Source organism: Chiloscyllium punctatum, chromosome 6 (assembly GCF_047496795.1).
Source record: "Chiloscyllium punctatum isolate Juve2018m chromosome 6, sChiPun1.3, whole genome shotgun sequence".
In the NCBI taxonomy this organism is placed as follows: Eukaryota; Metazoa; Chordata; class Chondrichthyes; order Orectolobiformes; family Hemiscylliidae; genus Chiloscyllium; species Chiloscyllium punctatum.
In genome coordinates, this window is record NC_092744.1 from 84,168,896 (window position 1) to 84,190,530 (window position 21,635).

General features: G+C 41.2%; 2 protein-coding genes across 3 annotated transcripts in view; one reads left to right on the plus strand and one right to left on the minus strand.

Moving 5' to 3' along the window:
• The window catches only part of boka (BCL2 family apoptosis regulator BOK a), a 31,653-nt gene that overhangs the window by 4,549 nt on the left and 5,469 nt on the right, over window positions 1-21,635 (plus strand). Inside the window, exons 2-3 of the mRNA XM_072573145.1 lie at window positions 1,648-1,870; window positions 12,395-12,523. Coding sequence (XP_072429246.1) covers window positions 1,648-1,870; window positions 12,395-12,523 — 352 coding nt within the window. The remainder of the gene's footprint in view (window positions 1-1,647; window positions 1,871-12,394; window positions 12,524-21,635) is intronic.
• thap4 (THAP domain containing 4) overlaps window positions 1-21,635 on the minus strand; it is a 107,009-nt gene that overhangs the window by 4,399 nt on the left and 80,975 nt on the right. The gene's annotated exons all lie outside the window — the stretch shown is intronic.

The window sequence follows — 21,635 nt, forward strand, 5'->3', positions numbered from 1 at the left end:
CCAACAAAGAATGACTAAAGAGGTAATAAGTACAGAAAACGCAGAGAAAGCTGGCTAGTAATATGAAGACAATTCCACATACAAATGACTTTCAAAATACTTCCCCTCATCTCCCGAACAGTGCCCCTTATTTCTAGTCTACTGTACAAGGAAAGCTATCTACCTATAGTATCCATATAGCTAGTCCTTCAGTATATTAAATAAGGTCACCTTTGGATTTTCTAAATTTCAAAGAGTTTAATTTTAATTTGCATTTTGGTAAAACAAACAAGGGCAGGATTTATACAATTAAAAATAGGGCTTTGGGTAGAACAGAGGCCTAGAGGTTCAGGTACATAATTCTTGAAATTTACATCACATGTAGACAGGGTGGTTAAGAAAGCGTTTAGCATGCTTGCTTTGTTGACTCATTAGACCTTTGGAGTATAGGAGTTGGGATGTCATGCTGGGGTTGTACAGGATGTTAGTGAGGCCTCTTCTGGAGTACTATCCAGTTCTGGTCGCCCTGTTATAGGAAGGATATTATTAAGCTGGAGAGGGTTGCAGGGAACGAAAGGTTTGAATTAGGAGAGGCTGGGACTTTTTTCACTGGAATGTAGAAGGCTGAGGGGTAATGTTGTAGAAATTTATAAACTCATAAGGGGTATAGATAAGGTGTCTTTAGGGTTGGGAATTACAAGATTAGGGAGCATATTTTTAAGGTGAGAGGCAAAATATTTTAAAAAACACGAGGGGCAGCTTATTTTTTTTTAGAGTGTATGGAATGAACTTCCAGAGGAAGTGGTGGATATGGGTACAGTGTTTAAAAGATATTTGAATAAGAGCAGCATGGTGGCTCAGTGGTTAGTACTGCTGCCTCACAGCACCAGGGACATAGGTTCAATTCCAGCCTCGGGTGAATGTTTTTGCACATTCTCCCTGTGTCTGCATGGGTTTCCTCCAGTTACCGCCCACTATCCAAAGATGTGCAGGTTAGGTGAACTGGCCATGCTAAAATTGCCAATAATGTTCAGGGATGTGCAGGTTAGGTTAGTAAGAGGAAATGTAGAGTAGGGGAATGGGTTTAGGTGGGTTACTGTCTGGAGGGTTGGTGTGGACTCAGCCTGAAATAGCCTGTTTTCACACTGTAGGGATTCTGTGATTCTATGATAACTACATTTAATAGGAAAAAATTGGAATTATATGGGCAGGTGGGACAAGTTTAGTTTGGGAACTCGCTCAGCGTGAACTGGTTGGACTGAAGGGTCTGTTGTCGAAAAGTATGGCACTGGAAAAGTACAGCAGGTAGGCAGCATCCGAGGAGCAGGAGAGTCGACGTTTTGGGCATAAGCCCTTCATCACGAATATGTGGGTCTGTTTCCATACTGTGCGACTCTATGACATTTGCAGCTGATTGCCAGTTAACCAGCACTGACAGGGAGTTTCTGCTATATACTGACTAACTTGCAGATTTAAAGTTTTAAATTGTATTCAACTAAATTTCAGTTTGACACACTGTTGTTTATAAGAGTGTCTCACATACACTAAGTACCCATCTCCTACCTGTTTGTTATGCACCCTTTTCTGTCGCCACTTTGTAGACCTTTGTGTGGATATCTTCTAGTTTAGTTCAGCTATTATCTGATCATAATGTTGCTTTTCTACTAGATGGAGATGCTTCGACGTTCCTCTGTCTTTGCTGCTGAAGTGATGGATGTTTTTGACCGCTTTCCGCCTGAGAAAGAGCTCATTTCTCAAGCGAAAGCACTGTGCCGAGATTACATCCATTCCCGCCTGATCCGAGCTGGAATTGTTTGGAGTAAACCAGAACCTGCTGTTTCTAGTCCAGCGAGCAAACTTACTGAGGTTTCAGCCGCACTTCTTCACTTGGGTAAGTTTACTACCACAGGAGCACAGGAGAATCCGAGAGAGAGAGAGAGGAATCAGCAATCTTGATGATAGGAATGGAAAGAGTCAGGAGACTTGAATGGTGAGACTTGGAGTAAGAGCAAAAAGAGTAGAGGACGGGTGATAGAATTGCTTGGAATGAGTTATGGCAAGAGACAGAAAAGAGATTCAAAGTAATCAAAAATCAGGAACTCAATGCTCGTTTTTCTGTTGATACTAAACAATGGAGAGGTTTGGAATTTGCAGGTTCCTGTGGTATTCAAATCTGACGATGGTCACCGCATTATAAGAAGGATGTGGAAGCTTTGGAAAGGGTCCAGAGGAGATTTACTCAGATGTTGCCTGGTATGGAGGGAAGGTCTTACGAGGAAAGGCTGAGGGACTTGAGGCTGTTTTCGTTAGAGAGAAGAAGGTTGAGAGGTGACTTAATAGAGACATATAAGATAATCAGAGGGTTAGATAGGGTGGACAGAGAAAGCCTTTTTCCAAGAATGGTGACGGCGAGCACAAGGGGACATAGTTTTACATTGAGGGGTGATAGATATAGGATAGATGTCAGAGGTAGTTTCTTTACTCAGAGAGTAGTAAGGGTATGGAATGTTTTGCCTGCAATGGTAGTAGATTCGCCAACTTTAAGTACATTTAAGTCGTCATTGGACAAGCATATGGATATACATGGAATGGTGTAGATTAGATGGGCTTCAGATTGGTATGACAGGTTGGCGCAACATCAAGGGCCAAAGAGCCCGTGCTGCACTGTAATGTTCTATGTTGTTCTATGTATGCAGTAGGAATTACAGAGGATCCCAACAAATCAGATGGAAGTTAAAGTTTCTTCGTCCTGTCATTATAAAGCACCAGTCAAGAAAGCAAACACGGTGCTGCAATACAGAGGATTATTTATGATTCTATGCTGCCACGTGGGAGGTGCCATCTGGCAACATTAATCTGAAACTTGGCTGGCACAGTAAGGACACAGTCTTTGTCTGAGAAGTCAAGCAGGCAACTTCCCACACAGTTATCGATCAATGATCTGAAATCCCTCAGCAGATAGAGGTTGATTACTGTAACAGGAAGTTAAGCAAGAGAGTGACTTATCACAGTTCCGTGTAAGGGAAAGGATTTCAAAGCACCTGGTCAACCTAAGGGAGACTTCAGCTAAGTGATTACATCTGGGAATTTGCTTCAAAGTTGCAAAATAGAAAGAGGTGCTGTAAATGAGGTTGCCTGGCAGAATTAATGTGTGCTGGCTGGGAGTTTGCTGAAAGATGGGAAGGAGGTGTTCTTTTCCTCCTTTTTTTTCCTAGCCTCCAGCATTTGATTTCTGATTTTGTGCTGTGAAGGAGCTGCTAAATCAGTACCTGGTTTTAATAAAGTTGTAGACTCTATAAACCTTAAACCTTATCAGTGTTGTAAAGCAGTCCTGAAGAAGGGTTCCACCCAAAACATCGACTTCTCCCCCTCCTGATGCTGCCTGGCTTGCTGTGTTCTTCCAGCCTCCTGCATGTCTACCTTGGATTCCAGCATCTGCAGTTTTTTTTTGTCTCTTGTAAAGTTTACTGGCAGGGCTGAAACATATATTGGGAGTTGAAGGCTGTATTACACTAGATTAGATTCCCTGCAGTGTGGAAACAGGCCCTTCAGCCCAACCTGTCCACACCGACCCTTCGAAAATTAATAGTTACTAACTAACACATATTAGAGGTGGCATGGCAGGAAATGTGCAACAGTTTCAAACTGTGGGAGCTTCTGGAAGGTGGTGTGATCCAGGGCAAACATATTTGCAGTAAGTGCTTGTGGCTGTGGAGTGTCAAACTCAGTGAGTTAGAGGCCAAGCTGCACATACTGCAGCACACTAGAGAGGGGGAGAGTTACATGAACACTTGATTCCAGGAGACGGTCACACCACAATGGATGTGTTTTCTGGTTTGTTCAGTGGTCAAGGACAGGGAAGTGTGACTGCAAGAGAAGCTGGTAAGAGGACCTGGAGGGAGGAGCGCAGGAATTATCCAGAGGCTTTGGTGCTTCTTTTCAGCTAGTTTGAATGAGAGTGAGGACAGCAAGGTGGATGTGTTAACTGGCCATGGCACCTGAGCACAAGAAGCCATTCATGAGAGGGGATGGGGACCAAGAAGTGGTTGTAGGGCACAGTGCAGTGAGGTGGATTGACCCTGTTTTCTGCAGCAAAACGTGCAAGTTCAGATGGCAGTCTGGTCTGCCTGGTGCCGGAGAAGAACGTACAGTAGAAACGGGAGAATCCGGTGGTTGTAGTTCATGTTCATACCAATGACCTTCGTGGAAATAGGAAAGAAGTTCTGCTGAGGGAATTTGAGAAGTTAGGTACTCGATTAAAAAAGCAGAACCTCAAAGGTAAAAATCTCTGAATTTTTTTACCTGAGCCACATGCAGATTGCAATATGATGAATAAAACTCGAGGCTGAAAGATGTGTACAGACATAGTGAAGTCTGGATTGTGGAGCACTGCCATAGCACGAGGGAAAATGGGATCTGCACTAATGGGGAAGTCTACTCGTGAACATTTTTGGGATTGGTGTTCTCGAGAGTAAGTAAGGAAGTAAGTAGGCTTCAAACTAAACAAGGAAGATTGGATGATCAAGCTTCAGTAAATGTAACCAATCAAGAATAGACTTGAAGCAGGAGATCAAAACACTAATGTGGAAAGTGAAGGTCAGAGAGTGGCAGGGAGGGACACAGGGAAAACCTAAGATCCTACCAGCCATCTAGGCTAGATTCTGCCAAGACAACAAAAAACACAAAGGCTCTTTTTCTGAATATATCTAGCATTCATAATTAAGTAAATTAATTAATATCATAGAGTCATTGAGTAATTCAGCATGGAGTTCAGTCCAAACTGGTCCATGCTGACCATGGTGCCCACTCAGCTAGTTCCAAATGCCTGTATTTGGTCCATATCCCTCTAAACCCTTCCCATTCATGTACCTATCCAAATGCTTTTAAATGTTGCTATTGTAATTGCCTCAACCACTTTCTCTGGCAGCCATTCCATATATGCACTGCTCTGTGCATGAAGATGTTGCCCCTCAGGTCCTTCTTAAATCTTTCCCTTCTCATTTAACCTATGCTCTCTGGTTTTCAATTCCCCATCCCTGGGAAAAAGACAATCTGCATTCATCCTATCAGTGCCCCTCATGATTTTATACACCTCAATAAGGTCATCCCTCATTCGCCTACGTTCCAAGGAACAAAGTCCTATCTTGGCCAACTTCTCCCTATAACTCAGGCCTACTAGTCATGGCAACATCCTCTAAATCTTCTTTGCACTCTTTCCAGTTTAACTATGTATTTCCTATAACAGGGTGATCAAACAGGACACAGTACTCCAAGTATGGCCTCACCAATGACTTATACAACTGTAACATAACAGTGCAACTCCTATACTCAGTGCCTTGAATGACGACGGCCAGCATGCTAAATGTCTTCCTCACCACCCTGTCTACCTGTGACACCACTTTCAATGAACTATGTACTTGTACTCCTAGGCCCCTCTGTTCTACAACACTCCTGAGGACCTTACCATTTACTGTATAGGTTCTACCTTGGTATGACTCTGCAAAGTGCAACACCTCACATTTTTCTGTATTGAAATCCATTTGCCAATCCTCAGCCTACACCCCGTCTGACCAAGATCCCTCTGTAATTTTTGATAACCTTCCTTCCTATCAATTATACCTCCTAATTCTACATCATCTGCAAACTTGAATTCATATAATCTGGTAGCCATTACTGTAAAGTGGCTGCAGGATGACAAGGATTGGGTTCAGAATACTGAGAGAGATCTGACAATCAAGAATCATAAGAAGTGAGGTAGAAGTGGAGGAGAGCACTTTTTATCAAAGACCTTTGTTCAGGGGATCAGGATATGGAATCAGATTGGGTGGAGATGAGGTATAATAAGACCATGAGACATAGGAGCATATGTGGGCCATTCATTCAGCTCATTGAGTCTGCTCCACCATTCCAGAAGATCATGGCTCATAATCCTCAACTCCACTCTTCTTCCTTCTCCCATAACCCTCAATACCCTTACTGATTAACAATCTGTTTATCTTAGCCTTAAACAGACTTAATGACCCAGTCTCTTCAGTCGTCTGCAGTAAAGAATTCTACACATTCAGTAGCCTTTGAGAGAAGAAATTCCTCCTCATCTGTCTTAAATGTGTGACTCCTTATTCTAGGATTATGGCCTGAAGTCCTAGATTATCTCTCAAGAGTAAACATCCTTTCCGTATCTACCCAGTCAAGTCCTCTAAGAATCTTGCCTGGGAAAAGAGGTCACAAATGGGAGTGATCTACCCTGAACAGTAACCGTAACATAGGAAGAAGTATGAATGAAGAAATATTGGGTACTTGTGATAAAGAAACATCGATAATCAAAGGTGATTTTAATCTACCTATAAACCTGAAAATCAGATTGTCAGTAATAGTCTCAATGAGAAGTTTATAGAAGGTTTTGACGTAATTTCTTGGATTAGCATATATTGTAACTGATCAGAGGACAGGCTGTAGTAGACTTGGAATTGTGTACTGTGGAATTAATTAATGACCTCAGAGTAAAGACTCCTCTTCTGATTAAATTTTATTTGAAGTTTGAAAAGGGAGTGTGAGTATCATAAACTGAAATAAGGGCAACTATGTTGGCATGCTAGCATGAATAGAAGGTTTGGTGATCAACATATTGTCTAGCTATCACCATTGTTAACAGCTGACTCGAGAATGCAACTTTAAAAAAAGGGTTTTGTGATTTATACATGAAAGAAGTGAAACTATCACTGTATTCTAACAGATGAAAGGCTTAACAGACAATCATTTTTTCAATGTATAATTTCAGTTACATTACAATGTAAATCTTTGCTGTAAATTCTGTGTTACGATCGAGCCCTCCACAACCACCTGATGAAGGAGCGTCGCTCTGAAAGCTAGTGTGCTTCCAATTAAACCTGTTGGACTATAACCTGGTGTTGTGTGATTTTTAACTTTGTACAACCCAGTCCAACACCAGCATCTCCAAAACAGAAAACTGAGTATGCATAAATGAGTCTTTTTCAGATTGACAGGATATGATGAGTAGAGTCCTGCAGGAATCTGTGCTGGGCTCTCAATGTTTACAAATTATATCAATGAACTAGATGAGGGCATTGAAAGCATGATGACTAAATGTAAAGATGACAAAGATAGGTATGAAAGTACATTCTGAAGAAAGGATAAGAAAGTTGCAGACAGGTGAAGATAGGTTGAATGAGAGCATATAATGTGGGAAAATATGAAATTGTTCATTTTGGCAGGAAGAGTGAAAAACAAAGAATGACTTCAATGGGGAATGACTGCAAAATTCTAATATGCGGAGGGATCTAAGTATTAATGCATAAATCATGAAAAATTAGTATACAGGTATTGCAAGAGATTAAGATGGCCAGTGGAATGCTGTCCTTATGATAAGAGTTAAACAATAAAGTAAGGTTATGCTTCAGTTATACAGGGTTTTGGTGAGGCCATGTTGTGACTATTGATAATTGATAATTGGAATGAGCAGACTGTGTCTTATGAGGAAAAATTGGTCAGGCTGGACTTATTTCCCCTGGAGTTTAGAAGAGTGAGGGATGACTTGATTGACATCCTGAATGGTCTTGACAAGGTGGATGTGGAAAGGATATTTCCTCTTGAGGGTGCTATTGGGAGAGGTTGGAATAGGCTAGGGCTGTTTTCCCTGGAGCATTGGAGGCTGAGTGGTAACCTTAGAGGCTTATAAAATCATGAGGGATAGGATAAATAGACAAAGTCTTTTCCCTGGGGTGGGGTAGTCCAGAAGTAGAGGGCATAAGTTTAGGGTGAGAGGGGAAAGATAAAATAGACACCTAAGGGAGGATGGTATGTGTATGGAATGAGCTGCCAGAGGATGTGGTGGAGGCTGGTACAATTGCAACATTTAAGAGGCATCTGGATGGGTATATGAGTAGGAAGGGTTTGGAGGGATATGGGCCGGGTGCTGGCAGGTGGGAGTGGATTGGGTTGGGATATCTGGTCGGCGTGCAGAGTTGGACTGAGAGGTCTGTTTCTACGCTGTACATCTCTATGGCTCTATGACTCTGAACTTACGAACAAAGGAAATGGGAAATTGATAGTCTAAGTAAAAATATTTTGACTGATTTTTATGCAAGGATTATCACTGCAGATCCAGGTGATATACTATATTGACAGTTTGTCAGCCCCAGGGAGTTGGGGGTAATGCAGATTATATCTTTCATTCTCCTGAATTTCTAATCATGGATATATGGGCCCATAATTATTTTGTGGGTGGGGGTGTGGGAAGCTGCAATGAGGAAGTTGGATTCTTGGATTTCCTCCTTCCAGATGACTCATTCACGTAGGGATTTGTTATAGAAATGTAAAGTATAGGCTAGTCATTTGGACCATTGTGCTCATATCAGTTCTTGTAGGGGACACCATTAAAAGTGTGATGCAGCTGTTTATACAGACTCCTTATGTATCAAATCTGGAATAATCTCAGGAATTTACATGTTGTTTTTCTGTTGGAATATCCTCATAACAATTTGCTGTACTGAAAAGGGATGAAATTGGTCTTCAGCCAGAGCTCAAAATGGCAGGAACAGCTTGTTTCTTCCCCCCCCCCCCCCCCCCCCCCCATCCAGCAGTATTTTCCAGGACCTGCAGGCTCTTGTAATCGACCCAATGCATCACCAATCCCCTCTGTTTACAATACACCCAAAAGAAAGGAAGAAAGATTTTAATTTATATAAGCACCTTTAGTAACTCCAGGATGTTCCAAAGTGTTTCTTTCCTTTTTGTTTGTTTACAGCATGTGAGCATCACTGGCCTGGCCAGTATTTATTGCCCAGCCTTGATTCCATTCCCTAGGTGTCAACCACACTGTCCTAACAAAGTGGACATGGAAAGGATGTTTCATCTTGTAGGAGCGTTCAGAATTAAGAGGTTTAAAATTAGGGGTCACACTTTCAGGACAAAGATGAGGAGAATTTTTTTCTGAGTGTTGTGCAAGTTCAGAACTCTCTGCCTTAGAAGAGCACAATATTGAATATTTTTAAAACTGAGTGGATAGATTGTATTTAGCAGAATCAAAGTTATCAGAAGTATATGGAATTCAAAACACAAACAGTTCAACCATGATCTTGTTGAATATCAGAGCAGATCTGAGGGGCTGAATAGTCACCCAATTCTAAAATGTTATCATCCTGGTGGTGAGTATGAAGGATCAAACTGGAGCCAGTCTTTATTCAATTTAGATTTATTTACAGCATGTGCAAATGTATATTAACTCAAGCACCACCAGAGTGTCAGTAAGTCTGTCAGTATTTAAGAAAAATATTTTAATTCACTTATTTGGACATGTTGCAATGCATCTCCGGGTCAGCTGTGACTTGTGTCTGGACGTTCTGGCTGAGAGGTCTGGATACTACCTACAAGGCCAAAAAACATGGGGCTTGAACCCACAATGCTGAGATTTGAAGATATTAGGAGGAAGGCATAAAGGAGACATCAGAGGTAGGTTCTTTACGCAGAGAGTTGTGAATGCATGGAATGCATTGCTAGCAGAGATGGTGGAAGCAGAGTCATTGTGGACACTTAAGCGACTGCTGGACATGCACATGGATAGCAGTGAGTTGAGGGGTGCGTAGGTTAAGTTACTATATCTTACATTAGGATTAAGTCTCAGGCACAACATCGTGGGCCTAAGGGCCTGTTCTGTGTTGTACTTTTCTATGTTCTAACTGTCCCATGCTGTATTGATGGAGCTAACAGGCCAGTGTCCAATTTTATGTGTTCAAGTAACATTGTAATCAGTGCCCTCCATCTGAATATAGTTCATCACAAATTGATATGCAGTTAGCAGGTCTCTCTTGTGGAACAGTGATAGTGTCCCTAGCCTCTGCCCTGAGAAGCTGGGGTTCAAGTCACACCTGCTCCAAAGATGTGAAATAACATCTCTGAACAGGTTGATTAGAAAAATAGGTTAATAAAGAAAATTATACAATTAACAGTTGATGCTTTCTGTCCACTGCAAAAACAGCAGACAGTTTTACAAAGAATGTAAATGTGAATTTTTAAAAATCTAAATCAGGGTGTTTAATTCACTAGCTCTAAACATGGAAACCTAATGTCTGGGATAATGCTTTGGCATTAGGACGTTCCTGTTGCACACAAACAGTGTGCATGTTGAATAGACTTCTGAATACAATAATGAGATCGGATCATCTTGAAAATTGATATCTGTTGAAAACCCCAGATCAATGTGAATCAAACATTAATTGGCTGGACTTTGGTCCTAGTGTCCTTTTTAATGCAAAGAGGTTTTGAGGCTCAGCACCAATTGTTATGGACTTAAAATAACAGACACTGGAGTTTTCAGACCTACTAGAATAAAGGTTATCAAATCTGAACCTTTCAGGGCTACAGCCCAAAATCTCAAACAAGAGGGATGGAAGCAGAGGAGAGGAGCAGCTGTACCTCTTGGCAGGCCAGACTTTTGCAACGCCTACGACATTAGGTGAATAGAGGGTTAGAAGCTGTTAAGGCTTAACACAGCAATGGTTGAGGAAAAGTCAGCAATGAAACTTTCCATTCTAAAGGCTACAATGCACCCTTTAAATAACTTGGAAATGGCCGTCTGCCAAAATGTGTTACTCATGATTTGTGGACTGTTTGAAGAATTGAACAGAACTGAACAGGCTGAGGCTCTTTCCTTTAAAAAAGGGAAGGAAGAGAGGTGACCTGATAGTGGTCTTTAAGACTCTGAAAAGAAGTCTGAAGAAAGGGTCTACAGGATAAGGGTAGGGAAGACCATTCCATATATGAAGAAAATTGAAAGTAAGGATTGTCACAAATGAATTTGAGGGGAGCTCTGGAGAAGCAATCCAGAGAAGGGTTAAAATGTGAAACTTGTAACCAAAGGGGGTAATGGAGGTGAATAATGCAGATTAATTCAAGCAGAAATTGGATAAGCGTGCAAGGAGAGATGAACTAAAATGGGAGGATGGTGGTGTGGAACATAAGCACTTGCATAGACCAGTTAGCTGAAATGGCCTGTTTCTATGCTGTTTAATTTTATGTGACTGGTGTTATGGAAGAAGAAGGCATTGGGAAGTTAACTCCCTGATTTGTTCAAAGTGATTTCTTATTTCCAGCACAGAACATTTAGTTGGAAATGAGTGGACAACTCAAGTGAATCCCCAGCTCAAACTTTATGCAATCTTGCTCTCTCCATGACCTTTGTTTTAAGATGTGTTCTGAGCATTACCAAGATAAGTTATCTTGATTTGTATGTTGTCCATTTGCAAGCACTAGATCATTATGTCTCAGCTACCCATTTACCAAGGAAGCTCTCAGACCACGAAGCTCTCAGTGAACAGAGCATCCAGTATAAATAGACAGTTTAAATTTTACATCAGAGTTCTGTCCATGACCAGCATGAGCCACTGTAGAGATGTCGTGGTTGTTTCTTGGATAGCATGACATGATGCTTATGTTCATAATTCTGCAGTCAGATAATGCTTGAATATTAATACAGTATAAACTACTCCCCTTATGTAAAGGCCATACAGTCAACATGAAGAACCCTGACATACGACTGGGGTCATGATGAGACCTTATGGCATGATCCTGTGTAGCTAATGCTATTATGTTTTCTGCATCAAATGTGATGGGTTGAATGATCTTTTCATACCCACATCTGCTGCAAATATAAATAAAGAAGTTTTGTTGTTTCCGAGAGATTTTTTTTCCCGTCAAATTTACCTAATGTAGCTAATATTGATGTGGCCTCAGAATTTATACAAAAGCAATTAAAAATGTAAGAAATCAAAGCAGAAATAGACCAGCCAGCCCTCAATCCCTCTTTGCTATTCTCAGATTGTGGCCTTAACTCTGTTTTCTCGTCCTCCCTGCCGCAACCTTTGAAGTCCCCTATAGATTACACATCTGTCAAATTCAGCTTCCACTGCTCTCCGGGATAGAAAACTTCAAAAGTTGGGCATTGTAGGGGTTGCATGATTCTACAGGCTCGAAATGACAGTCAAAGGTAAGATCTAAATTCATAGATACATGTTAATGAGACAATTGCCATCCAACTGAGCTACCAGACATGAGGCTTTACATGTCTATATTTTTATCCTGAATGGTAAATTAACACTCGCCATTGTAGAAAGGAGCTCACCCCCACCTTCTCAAGGACAACTAGGGATGGATAATAAATGCTGACCCAGCCAACAGAACCCACATCTCGTGAAAGAATAAATAAAGCTCACAAGAAAAGAAATTATATCACTTCCTCCTTGACTGGACTGAATGGAGCTCCCATGCATAATGTCATAAACCTTCATCAGCTGATAGAGAATGTATCAATTGTGAAGAGATAGAGCTGTCACTATCATTGCTCTCACTCAGAAAACAAAGTACCAACTAGCAACATTTCTTTTTTTCTCTCTCTCTCAAGGTGATGAGTTGGAGTACATCAGACCAAATGTTTACAGGAACATTGCCAAACAGTTGAATATCTCAGTCAGTTCTGAAAGCATCGTATCTGATGCATTCCTGGCTGTCGCCACTGAGCTTTTCTCTGCAGGTAAATTTCAGAAATATTACTTTGTATGTATGTTCGACTGGCGGGAATGGAATGCTGGTCCTTGTTGCTCTTGTACTGCTGAACAATGTCTGTTCCATGTATAAAACATACATGACTAATGTTAATATCCACACAGCTTCCACTCTTCCATGCTGTACATCTCTATGACTCCATGACTATTGATGTCATTCTGGTTTTTTGTGTAGGTTTCGGTACTTGCACCCTGCTTTCGTTCCTGTGGTTCTTTCCCTGCAGAGCAGCCTGAACAAGCAATCTGCTTCTAGATCTCAACTAATAACTGTGTTTTAGAAAATAAACCATGTGGTTCCATTATCTTCCCTTTCCTGCAATGGTAACATCTCTGCTTGGCTCATCTCCCACCACTGTGGTAATTGAGATGAGGAACTTCAGCGTCAGCTATGCTGCAAACACAAAAGGCAGCTGGCAAGTGGCACATACGTTTCTCAAATTTTTCAAGTTATTTATCACTGCCTTTCTGATCATTTAATTCATCTCTCCACAGATGCTGCCAGGCCTGCTGAGTTCCTCCAGCATTTTCTGTTTTTTACTTCAAATTTCCAGCATCAGCACTATTTTGGTTGTAAGCAAAAGTGAGGACTGCAGATGCTGGAAATCAGAGTCTAGATTAGAGTGGTGCTGGAAAAGCACAGCAGGTCAGGCAGCATCCGAGGAGCAGGAAACTTTTGCCTGAAATGTTGATTTTCTTGCTTCTCGGATGCTGCCTGACCTGTTGTGCTTTTCCAGCACCACTCTAATCTAAACACTATTTTAGTTGTATCTAATTCATAAGAGTTTTTAACTTCTACCTCTGGTTTCTTTAATTACTGTACCATTGTCTGTCAGTACTCCCTATAATTCAGATCCAGACTTGCCAATTACTCCCTGCATCATAATGAGGGAGCTCCCAGTCCAACATTGTGGAGACTTGCCTGTTTCTGTCATCTTCCACAGTGCCTCACAGTGCCAGGGACCTGGGTTCAGTTCCCACCTCCTGGTGACTGTCTGTGCGGAGTTTGTACATTCTCCCTGTGACTGTGTGGGTTTCCTCCAGGTGCTCTGATTTCCTCCCACAATCTCAAGATGTGTGGCCAGGAGAATTGGCCATACTAAATTGCCCATCATGTTAGGTGCATTAGTTGGTAAATGTAGGGGGATGGGTCTGAGTCGATTACTCTTCAGAGGGTCGGTGTGGACTTGTTGTGCCGAAGGGCCTGTTTTTATACTGCAGGGAATCTAATCTAAAACTAGTTGCTGCTGGGAGTCAAGTGGGTATTGATAGATCTTTGATAAGATCTTGAGAATGATAGAATCACGGCTGGGTAGATAGGGTTAAAATGCTGATCAGTTATGATTCAACAGAATATGCACAGTGTGTTGATTGGCTTCCTCCTCTTTTATGTTACATAATAATTTCCAACACCTACATACTCATTAAAGCAGTTGCGTTATCTGCTTACATTCTGCAGCCGTCTGTCCCTCCTCCTTCGACAGTGTTCTCTGGTTACGTAATGACTTTTCCAATGAATTTGGAGCCCTCGTCAAACTGAACAGAAATTGGCTTTGAGTGTATCATTTAGGAGTTTATTTTCGATTGACTAGATACAAAAATATGGATTATTCATGTTCTTTTATTTCCTTGTGTTCTCTCGCGGTAAGGAGTACTTGCTCACCCAATTAATAAAGTTTAATACTTTGCCATTAGTCGCTGAGCTGGATTTGAGTCAGTGGAATGGGTTTCAATGGCAAATATTGCTCAGTAGTAGAGTTTCTTTATTGACCCTACACTTCACTGAAGTTTGCACTTTAATTAGCTCTTCAAACAATAATGGGTAGGGCGTTGAAAGGTCATTGATTTGCAAAAGCATTGCAACTTGTAGATTTTTCTTGGAATGTGACTTCACTGGCAACCCAGCAATATTTGTTATAGATCTCTACTTGTTCTTGAGAAGATGAGCTACTTTTTTCAACTACTACAGATACACCCCCTGTGCTGTTTGGGAGGGGGTTCCAGGATTTTGATTTGGTGGCAGTGAAGGACTGAGAATATAGTTGTAAATCAAGATGGTGAGTGATTTAGGGGGTCACTTGTAGGTGCTGTTGTTCCCATTTATTTGCTGCCCTAGTCCTTCTAAATAAGTCATAGTTATACAGCACAGAAACAGATCCCATCGGTCCAATCAGTCCCTGCCAACCGCAATCTCAAACTAAACTAGTCCCACTAGTCTGCACGTGGCCATATCCTTCCAAACATTTCTTATTTACGTGCTTCTTTAAATGCTTTTTAAATGTCTGTTGTGACTGTATCCAGGTCCACCACTTCATTCAATATACGAACTATTCCATGTATGACAAAAAGTTGCCCCTCATGTCTTTTAAAAATCTTTCCCTTAAAATTCTGCCCCCTAGTCTGGAAATTTCCAACCCGAGGGAAAAGACACCTGCCATTCAACTTATCTATACCACTCATGATTTTATAAACCTCTACAAGGTCACCCCTCAATCTCCTCCAGTCCAGTGAAAAAACTCCCAGCTTATTCAAGCATCTCCTTATAACTCAAGCCCTCTATTCCCAGCAACATCCTGGTAAATCTTTTCTGAAGCTTCTCTAGATTAATAATATCCTTCCCATAACAGGGAGACCAGAATTGGACACAGTACTCCAGAAGAAGCCTCACCAACATCTTGTACAACCTCAACATGCCAACTCCTACACTCGAAGGTCTGCGCAATGAAGGCAAGCGTGCTAACCACCTCCTTAAACACCCTGCATTGACGCAAACTTCAAAGAAATATGTATATGAACCCTCTAGGTCTCTCCATTCTACATTACCTAAAGCCCTACTTTTAGCTGACTAAGTCCTGCCCTGGTTTGTTCTTACTAAAATGCATTATCTCTCATTTATCCAAGTTAAACTAGTCTACCACTCCTCAGCCCATTGACCAAATTAATCAAGATCTCTTTGCAATCTTAGATGGCCTTCTTCACTGTTCACTATACCACCAATTTTAATGTAAGCTGCAAACTTATTAACCATGCCTTCTACATTCTCATCTAAATCTTTTATATAAATGACAAACAGAAGTGTACACAGCACTGATCCCTATAGAACCCTGCTGGTCACAGGCCTCCAGTCCGAAAAACAATCCTCTGACACCACTTTCTCCTGCTGTTAAGTCAATTTTGTAATCCATTGCCAGCTCACCCTGAATCCTATGTAATCTAACTTTACTAATTAGTCAACTTTGTCAAAGACTTTACCAAAGCCCAAGTAACGATATCTACCGCTCTGCTCTCCTAAATCATCTTGGTTACTTCCTCAAAAAACTCAAATCAAGTTTTTGAGACACATCCTCCCTCACACAAAACCATGCTGACTATCCGTAATTAATCTCTACCTGTCCAAATGCATATAAATCCTATTTTTCAGAATCATCTACCAACAATGTACCCACTACCTAAGTTAGACTTGCAGGTTTATAGTTCCCAGGTTTCTCCTTATATCTCTTCTTAAACAAAAGCACAACATTAGCCACTCTCCAGTCATCTGGCACCTCACCCATAATTATATATGACACGAATATTTCTCCAATGGGCCCTGCAATTTCCTCCCTAACTTCCCACAACCTTCAGGGATACACTGTATCAGGCCACGGAGATTTAACCACTTTTATATTTTCTAAGACCTCCTGCGCTTCCTCTTCTGTAATGTGAACTGTTTTCAAAACAGCAGCATTTATTTCCAGTTTCTCTTGCCTCCATTTCTTTCTCCCACAGTAAAAACTAATGCAGAATATTCATTTACTTTCTCTCCCATCTCCTGAGGTTCAACACAAAGATGACCACTTTGATCCTACTTTCTAGTTGCTCTCTTGCTCTTAATGTACTGGTAGAATATCTTTGGATTTCCCTTAACCTTATCTGCCAAAGCTATTTTGTATCCTCTCTTTGCCTTCCTGATCTCCCTCTTAAGAATGCTCTTTATACTATTCAAAAGATTCATTAGAACCCAGATGTCTGTACCTAATATATGATTATTTTTCATTCTTGACGAGAACGTCAATATCTTTATTCATCCATTGCTCCTTAATTCTACCAGCCTTGCCTTTCACTCTAACAGGAACATAAAAGTCTGAACTCTCGTAATCACACTTTTAAAGTCCTCTCACTTATCTCATGTCCCTTTACTTGTGAATAGTCTACTCCAGTCAACTTTTGAAACTTCCTGTGTCATACCATTAAAATTTGCCTTACTCCAATTAAAAACTTTATCTTTTATGGAAGGCTTATCCTTTTCCATAGTTATTTTAAAACTAATAAAATTACAATCACTAGACCCAAATGTTCCCCTACTATCATTTCAGTCACTTGCCCTGCCGTATTACCCAAGAGAAGGTTAAGCTTTGCTCCTTCTCTAATAGGAACATTTAAATATTGACGAGATTTTGATAGAGATTGTGGGTTCGGAAGCTGCTGTCGAAAGAGCACTGGCGAGTTGCTGCAGTCACACTGCTGCCATTGTTGTGTTAAAAGTGATACAATGGTGTATACATTGGTGGATGAATCAAGCAGACTTGTTTGGTCTGGATGCTGCTAAGCTCCTTGAATGTTTTTGAAGCTGTATTCATCCAGGCAAGTAAAGAGTATTCTATCAAAGGTCATGGTTGAAGCAACTGAAGACGATTGAGTCTAGAACACTAGCCTGAGGAACTTCTGGATGTAGGTTTGCTCACTGAGCTGGAAGGTTCGGTTTCAGATGTTTCGTCACCATACTAGGCAACATCATCAGTGAGCCTCTGGATGAAGCACTAGTGGTATGGCCCATTTTTTTATTTATGTGTTTAGGTTTCCTTAGGTTGATGACGTCATTTCCTGTGCTGATGTCATTTCCAGTTCTCTTTCCTAGGGAGTGGTAAATGGGATCTAAGGCAATGTGTATGTTGATAGTGTTCTGGTTGGAATGCCATGCTTCTAGAATTCTCATGCATGTCTCTGTTTGGCTTGTTCTAGGATAGATGTGTTGTCCCAGTCGAAGTGGTGTCCTTCCTCATCTGTGTGAAAAGATACTAGTGAGAGTGGGTCATGTCTTTTTGTGGCTAGTTGATGTTCATGTATCCTGGTGGCTAGTTATCTGCCTATTTGTCCAATGTAGTGTTTGTTACAGTTCTTGCAAGGTATTTTGTAAATAACATTAGTTTTTGCTTGTTGACTGTATGGGGCCTTTCAAGTTCATTAGCTGCTGCTTTAGTGTCTTGGTGGGTTTGTGGGCTACCATGATGCTAAGAGGTCTGAGTAGTCTGGCACTCCAACCAGAATGCTATCAACAAGCACATTGACTTAGATTCCATTTACCACCCCCTGAGAAAAAGAGCAGGAATTGACATCACTACAGGAAATGACAACACCAACCCAAGGAAACCTAAACACATAAATAAAAAGTGGGTCATACCACCAGCCCTTCATCCGGAGGCTCACTGATGATGTTATCTAATATGGTGACGAAATGTCTGAAACAGAATCTTCAAGCTCAGCGAGCGAACCAACGTCCAGAACCTCAACCTGAGCTACAAATCTTCTCAAAACGCGCTGAAGAGCTTCTGTGTTGATGTCCTGGGACTGAGATGATTCATCACCAATAATCACAACCTTTGCACTAAATATGACTATAACCAGTGAGTGTTTTACCCTGAGTGTTGTAATTGTACTGGAGGAACATCTTGGCTAGGGGCACGATTAGATCTAAAGCACGAGTCTTCAGTACTTACTGCAGGGATGTTGTCAGGGCCCATTGCCGTTGAAGTAGCTAGTGCCATAAGGCATTTCTTAATATCATGTGGAGTAAATCGAATTGGTTGAAGACTGGTCACAGTGATGCTAGGACCTTGGGAGGAGGCTGTGATTGATCATCTGCTCAACATTTCTGGCTGGAGATGGATACTAATGCTTCAGCCTTGTCTTTTGCCCTGATGTTCTGGGGTCCTGCCATTGTTGATGGTGATATATGCTCTGAATCTATTCTTGCTCAAAAGTGAAGGAATCAAACTTTGGACAAAATTAAGGTTCAGTCAAACATTAGAAAGAAAGTAGGGCGCATATTGAAGTGACAATGGACAAATATTGTAAGAGACCCGAAGGAGAGAAGAAAATAGAAGTTGGATGTAATGAACTGGATTGAATTGGTCTATGTGGAGTGGGTAACGGGAGCATAGATCAAACTGAGGTGGAGATCAATCCGTGGTTGGTGTGGAAATTTATGCTTTTAACCATTTAAACAGTAGGAAGCAGTTGGGATATAAAAAGGGAGAACACATGGGCTATCGCTATTATCTGAAATGCTGTCTGTAGGACTTTTTCAACGTATTGGTGTCAGTATTTTTTGACTTCACTGTGTGCTTTCATTTGTGAGTTATAAAACATCTGAAGGTATGGGAAAGGCTGTTTGACTAATAGTCAAGAATCAACCAGTCAGATAAGTCAGAGGTTGCTTGTATCCTAATTAGTATAAGTAGGTGGGGCACCATTAGGTTAAACATATTGGGTGACAGTAGCAGCAGCATGGGGAGGTGAAATCATGTGCAGAAATCTACAGGATACATCCATCCATACCAAAGCACCCTTTGTGTTTATGATTTTGCTGCAGAGAAGGAAGGAGACATTACCTTTGTGGTTGAGGCACAGACCAAACACAGTGTGACACACTAAGTTGGTGTTCTCCTTGGTGCAAAGAGAGAATTTGGGTGACACTGTTTGAGGTTTACAAGCATGGAGTTACACTGCTGCAGTTCTTTATTTTGCAATTTATGCATTTTTGTTGAGGCTGATGTTAAAGCTTTGGCTCTCTGTGGTTTGATTGCAGCAACTGCAAGCCACAAGAACATAAAAACATGAGAATTAGGAGCTGGCCATTTATTTGACCGTTCAAGAATGCTCTGCTGTTCAGCAAAATCTTGAATGATCTACCTACTTAACTGCACCTTCTCACACTGTCTCATGTCTCTTAAATCGTTTTGTGCTCCATATTCCTGTGCTGAGCTCACTGCAGTTGCATTGCAGAATCTGAGTTCAGAGAATTTTATATATTTGCAGCACAGAAACAGGCAATTTAACCTATCTAGTCTAAAATGGGGCTTCTGTTACACACAAGCCTCCTCCCACTCTACCTTCTCCACATTGCCATACTCCCTTGTGTTTATGAAGTGTGCTTCCCCTTAAATACATCCATATAATTGACCTCCTTGTTAGTGTCAGCCTTGTTAGAATCACAAAAGTTCCAGGTTCAAGTCCATCTAGGGTGAGCATGAAATCCCGGGCTAAAGTAAGTGAAGCACTGAGGAAGCACTGTCCTTCTGGAGATTCCATCTTTCGGCCGAGATGTTAAACTGCCCTTCTGTTTGAGTGGTGATGTAAATGACCCCATGCGATTGTTTGGGGGAACAGCAGGAGAATTATCCCTGGTGTCCTGGCCAGTGTTTATCCTTTAGGGGTCAGCATCACAAAAAAGCAGATTATTTGCTGACATTCTTTGCTGATATTTACTGTTTATGGTATTCTTCTGTACACAAATTAGCTGTTACTTTTCTTCCCTCACAACGGTGGCATCTCTTCAAAGAAACCTTTCTTGTCCATAAAGCATTTTGAGATGTCTACTGGTCTTAAAAAGTGCTTCAAACGACTCGGTATGATAACACTGTCAACATTCTCACTAAACTAAACAAAGGATTGAAAGGATATTATGAGGAGGAGAGAATCCAGCCATCAGATGCATGTGGCCTGTGTTGGAGAGCCTGAGGAGCAAGGGGCTGAATTGAAGGATCGTAAGGGGAAGTCATCATCTAGTTCACTAATATTTTCTGTGGAGCTGAGCTGTTGATGGAGGTTGAAGATTGATGTTAGAAAGAGGGGGTTCCATTTCATGGGACAGGAAGGAATTGTACCTTTGGGACAGACAATGGGCAAGAATCAGTGCCCTAGGAGAAAGGATAAAGAGGGTGGTCACAAAGACTTTGAGCTAGTGAGTGAGTTGGGGGAAGAGGAAGGATAGCTCAGATGGGAAGGGTAGTATAGATAATAGCTCAAAAGAAAGCAAAAAAGATAGAGGAAAGAAACTATCAGAAATTGTACATTTGACAGGTAAGAAGGGAATAAAACATGTAAAGAGACTAAATAGGCAGAGAAATGAAAAATAAATGTGTAAAATATTTAAAAAGGCGGCCAGGTTGGGGTGCATGACCCAAATAACTGTTCTTTATACAAACTGTAACTAACTGACTTCCTGACTGAATAAAGTTATTGGCTTTCTCACTTCCCATCCCAGTCGGGGGAACAAGTTAATAACCTGTAGAGAGGAGGTTTACACACAGCCCTAGCCAGGAATCTCAGGCATGGTTCCCTTCTACGCCTCCAGTTCGTTAGAACATTCTCACTCAACAGAGCTGTCCCACAGAGGAACAGTGTCACCCTCCCACTCTCTGTCTTGCTGGATCGAAGATTTCAATCTAACCCCAGTGAAACTCTTCTGCTTTTGAAACAACAGAGGTATGAAAACACACACGCATGTTCACCAGTACAAACGGTGTACCATAACCTCAGTGCTCATGTTAAAATAGCTCCTTCCAATTTAAAATCAACTCTGCAACAAACTGGTAAGTTAAAACAGGCTTGCACCTGCAATGGCTACATCATAGAATCATGCTACATGAGTCCATTCAGCCTATCAAGACCTTTATTGTAGAACAATCTAATCTGTCCCACTTTCCCACGCTATTCCCATAGCCCTGCAAGAACTGAGATGAGAAATTTCTTCACCCAAAGGCTGGTGAGCCTGTGGAATTATCTGATGTAGAAAGTGGTTGAGACTGAAACATTGAATGTTTTCAAGAAAGAATTAGTTATAGTTCTTAGGGCTAAAGGAATGAAAGGGTATGGGGGAGAAAGAAGGAACGGAGTACTGAATTGGATGATAAGTCAGGTCCATATTGAATCAAAGAGCATGTTTGCGAAGCTAAATGGCTGACTTTTGCTCCTATTTTCTATGTTTCAACATTTTATTTCCTTCAATTTATAATCTTTTTCAAAAAATATTGATTGTCTCCT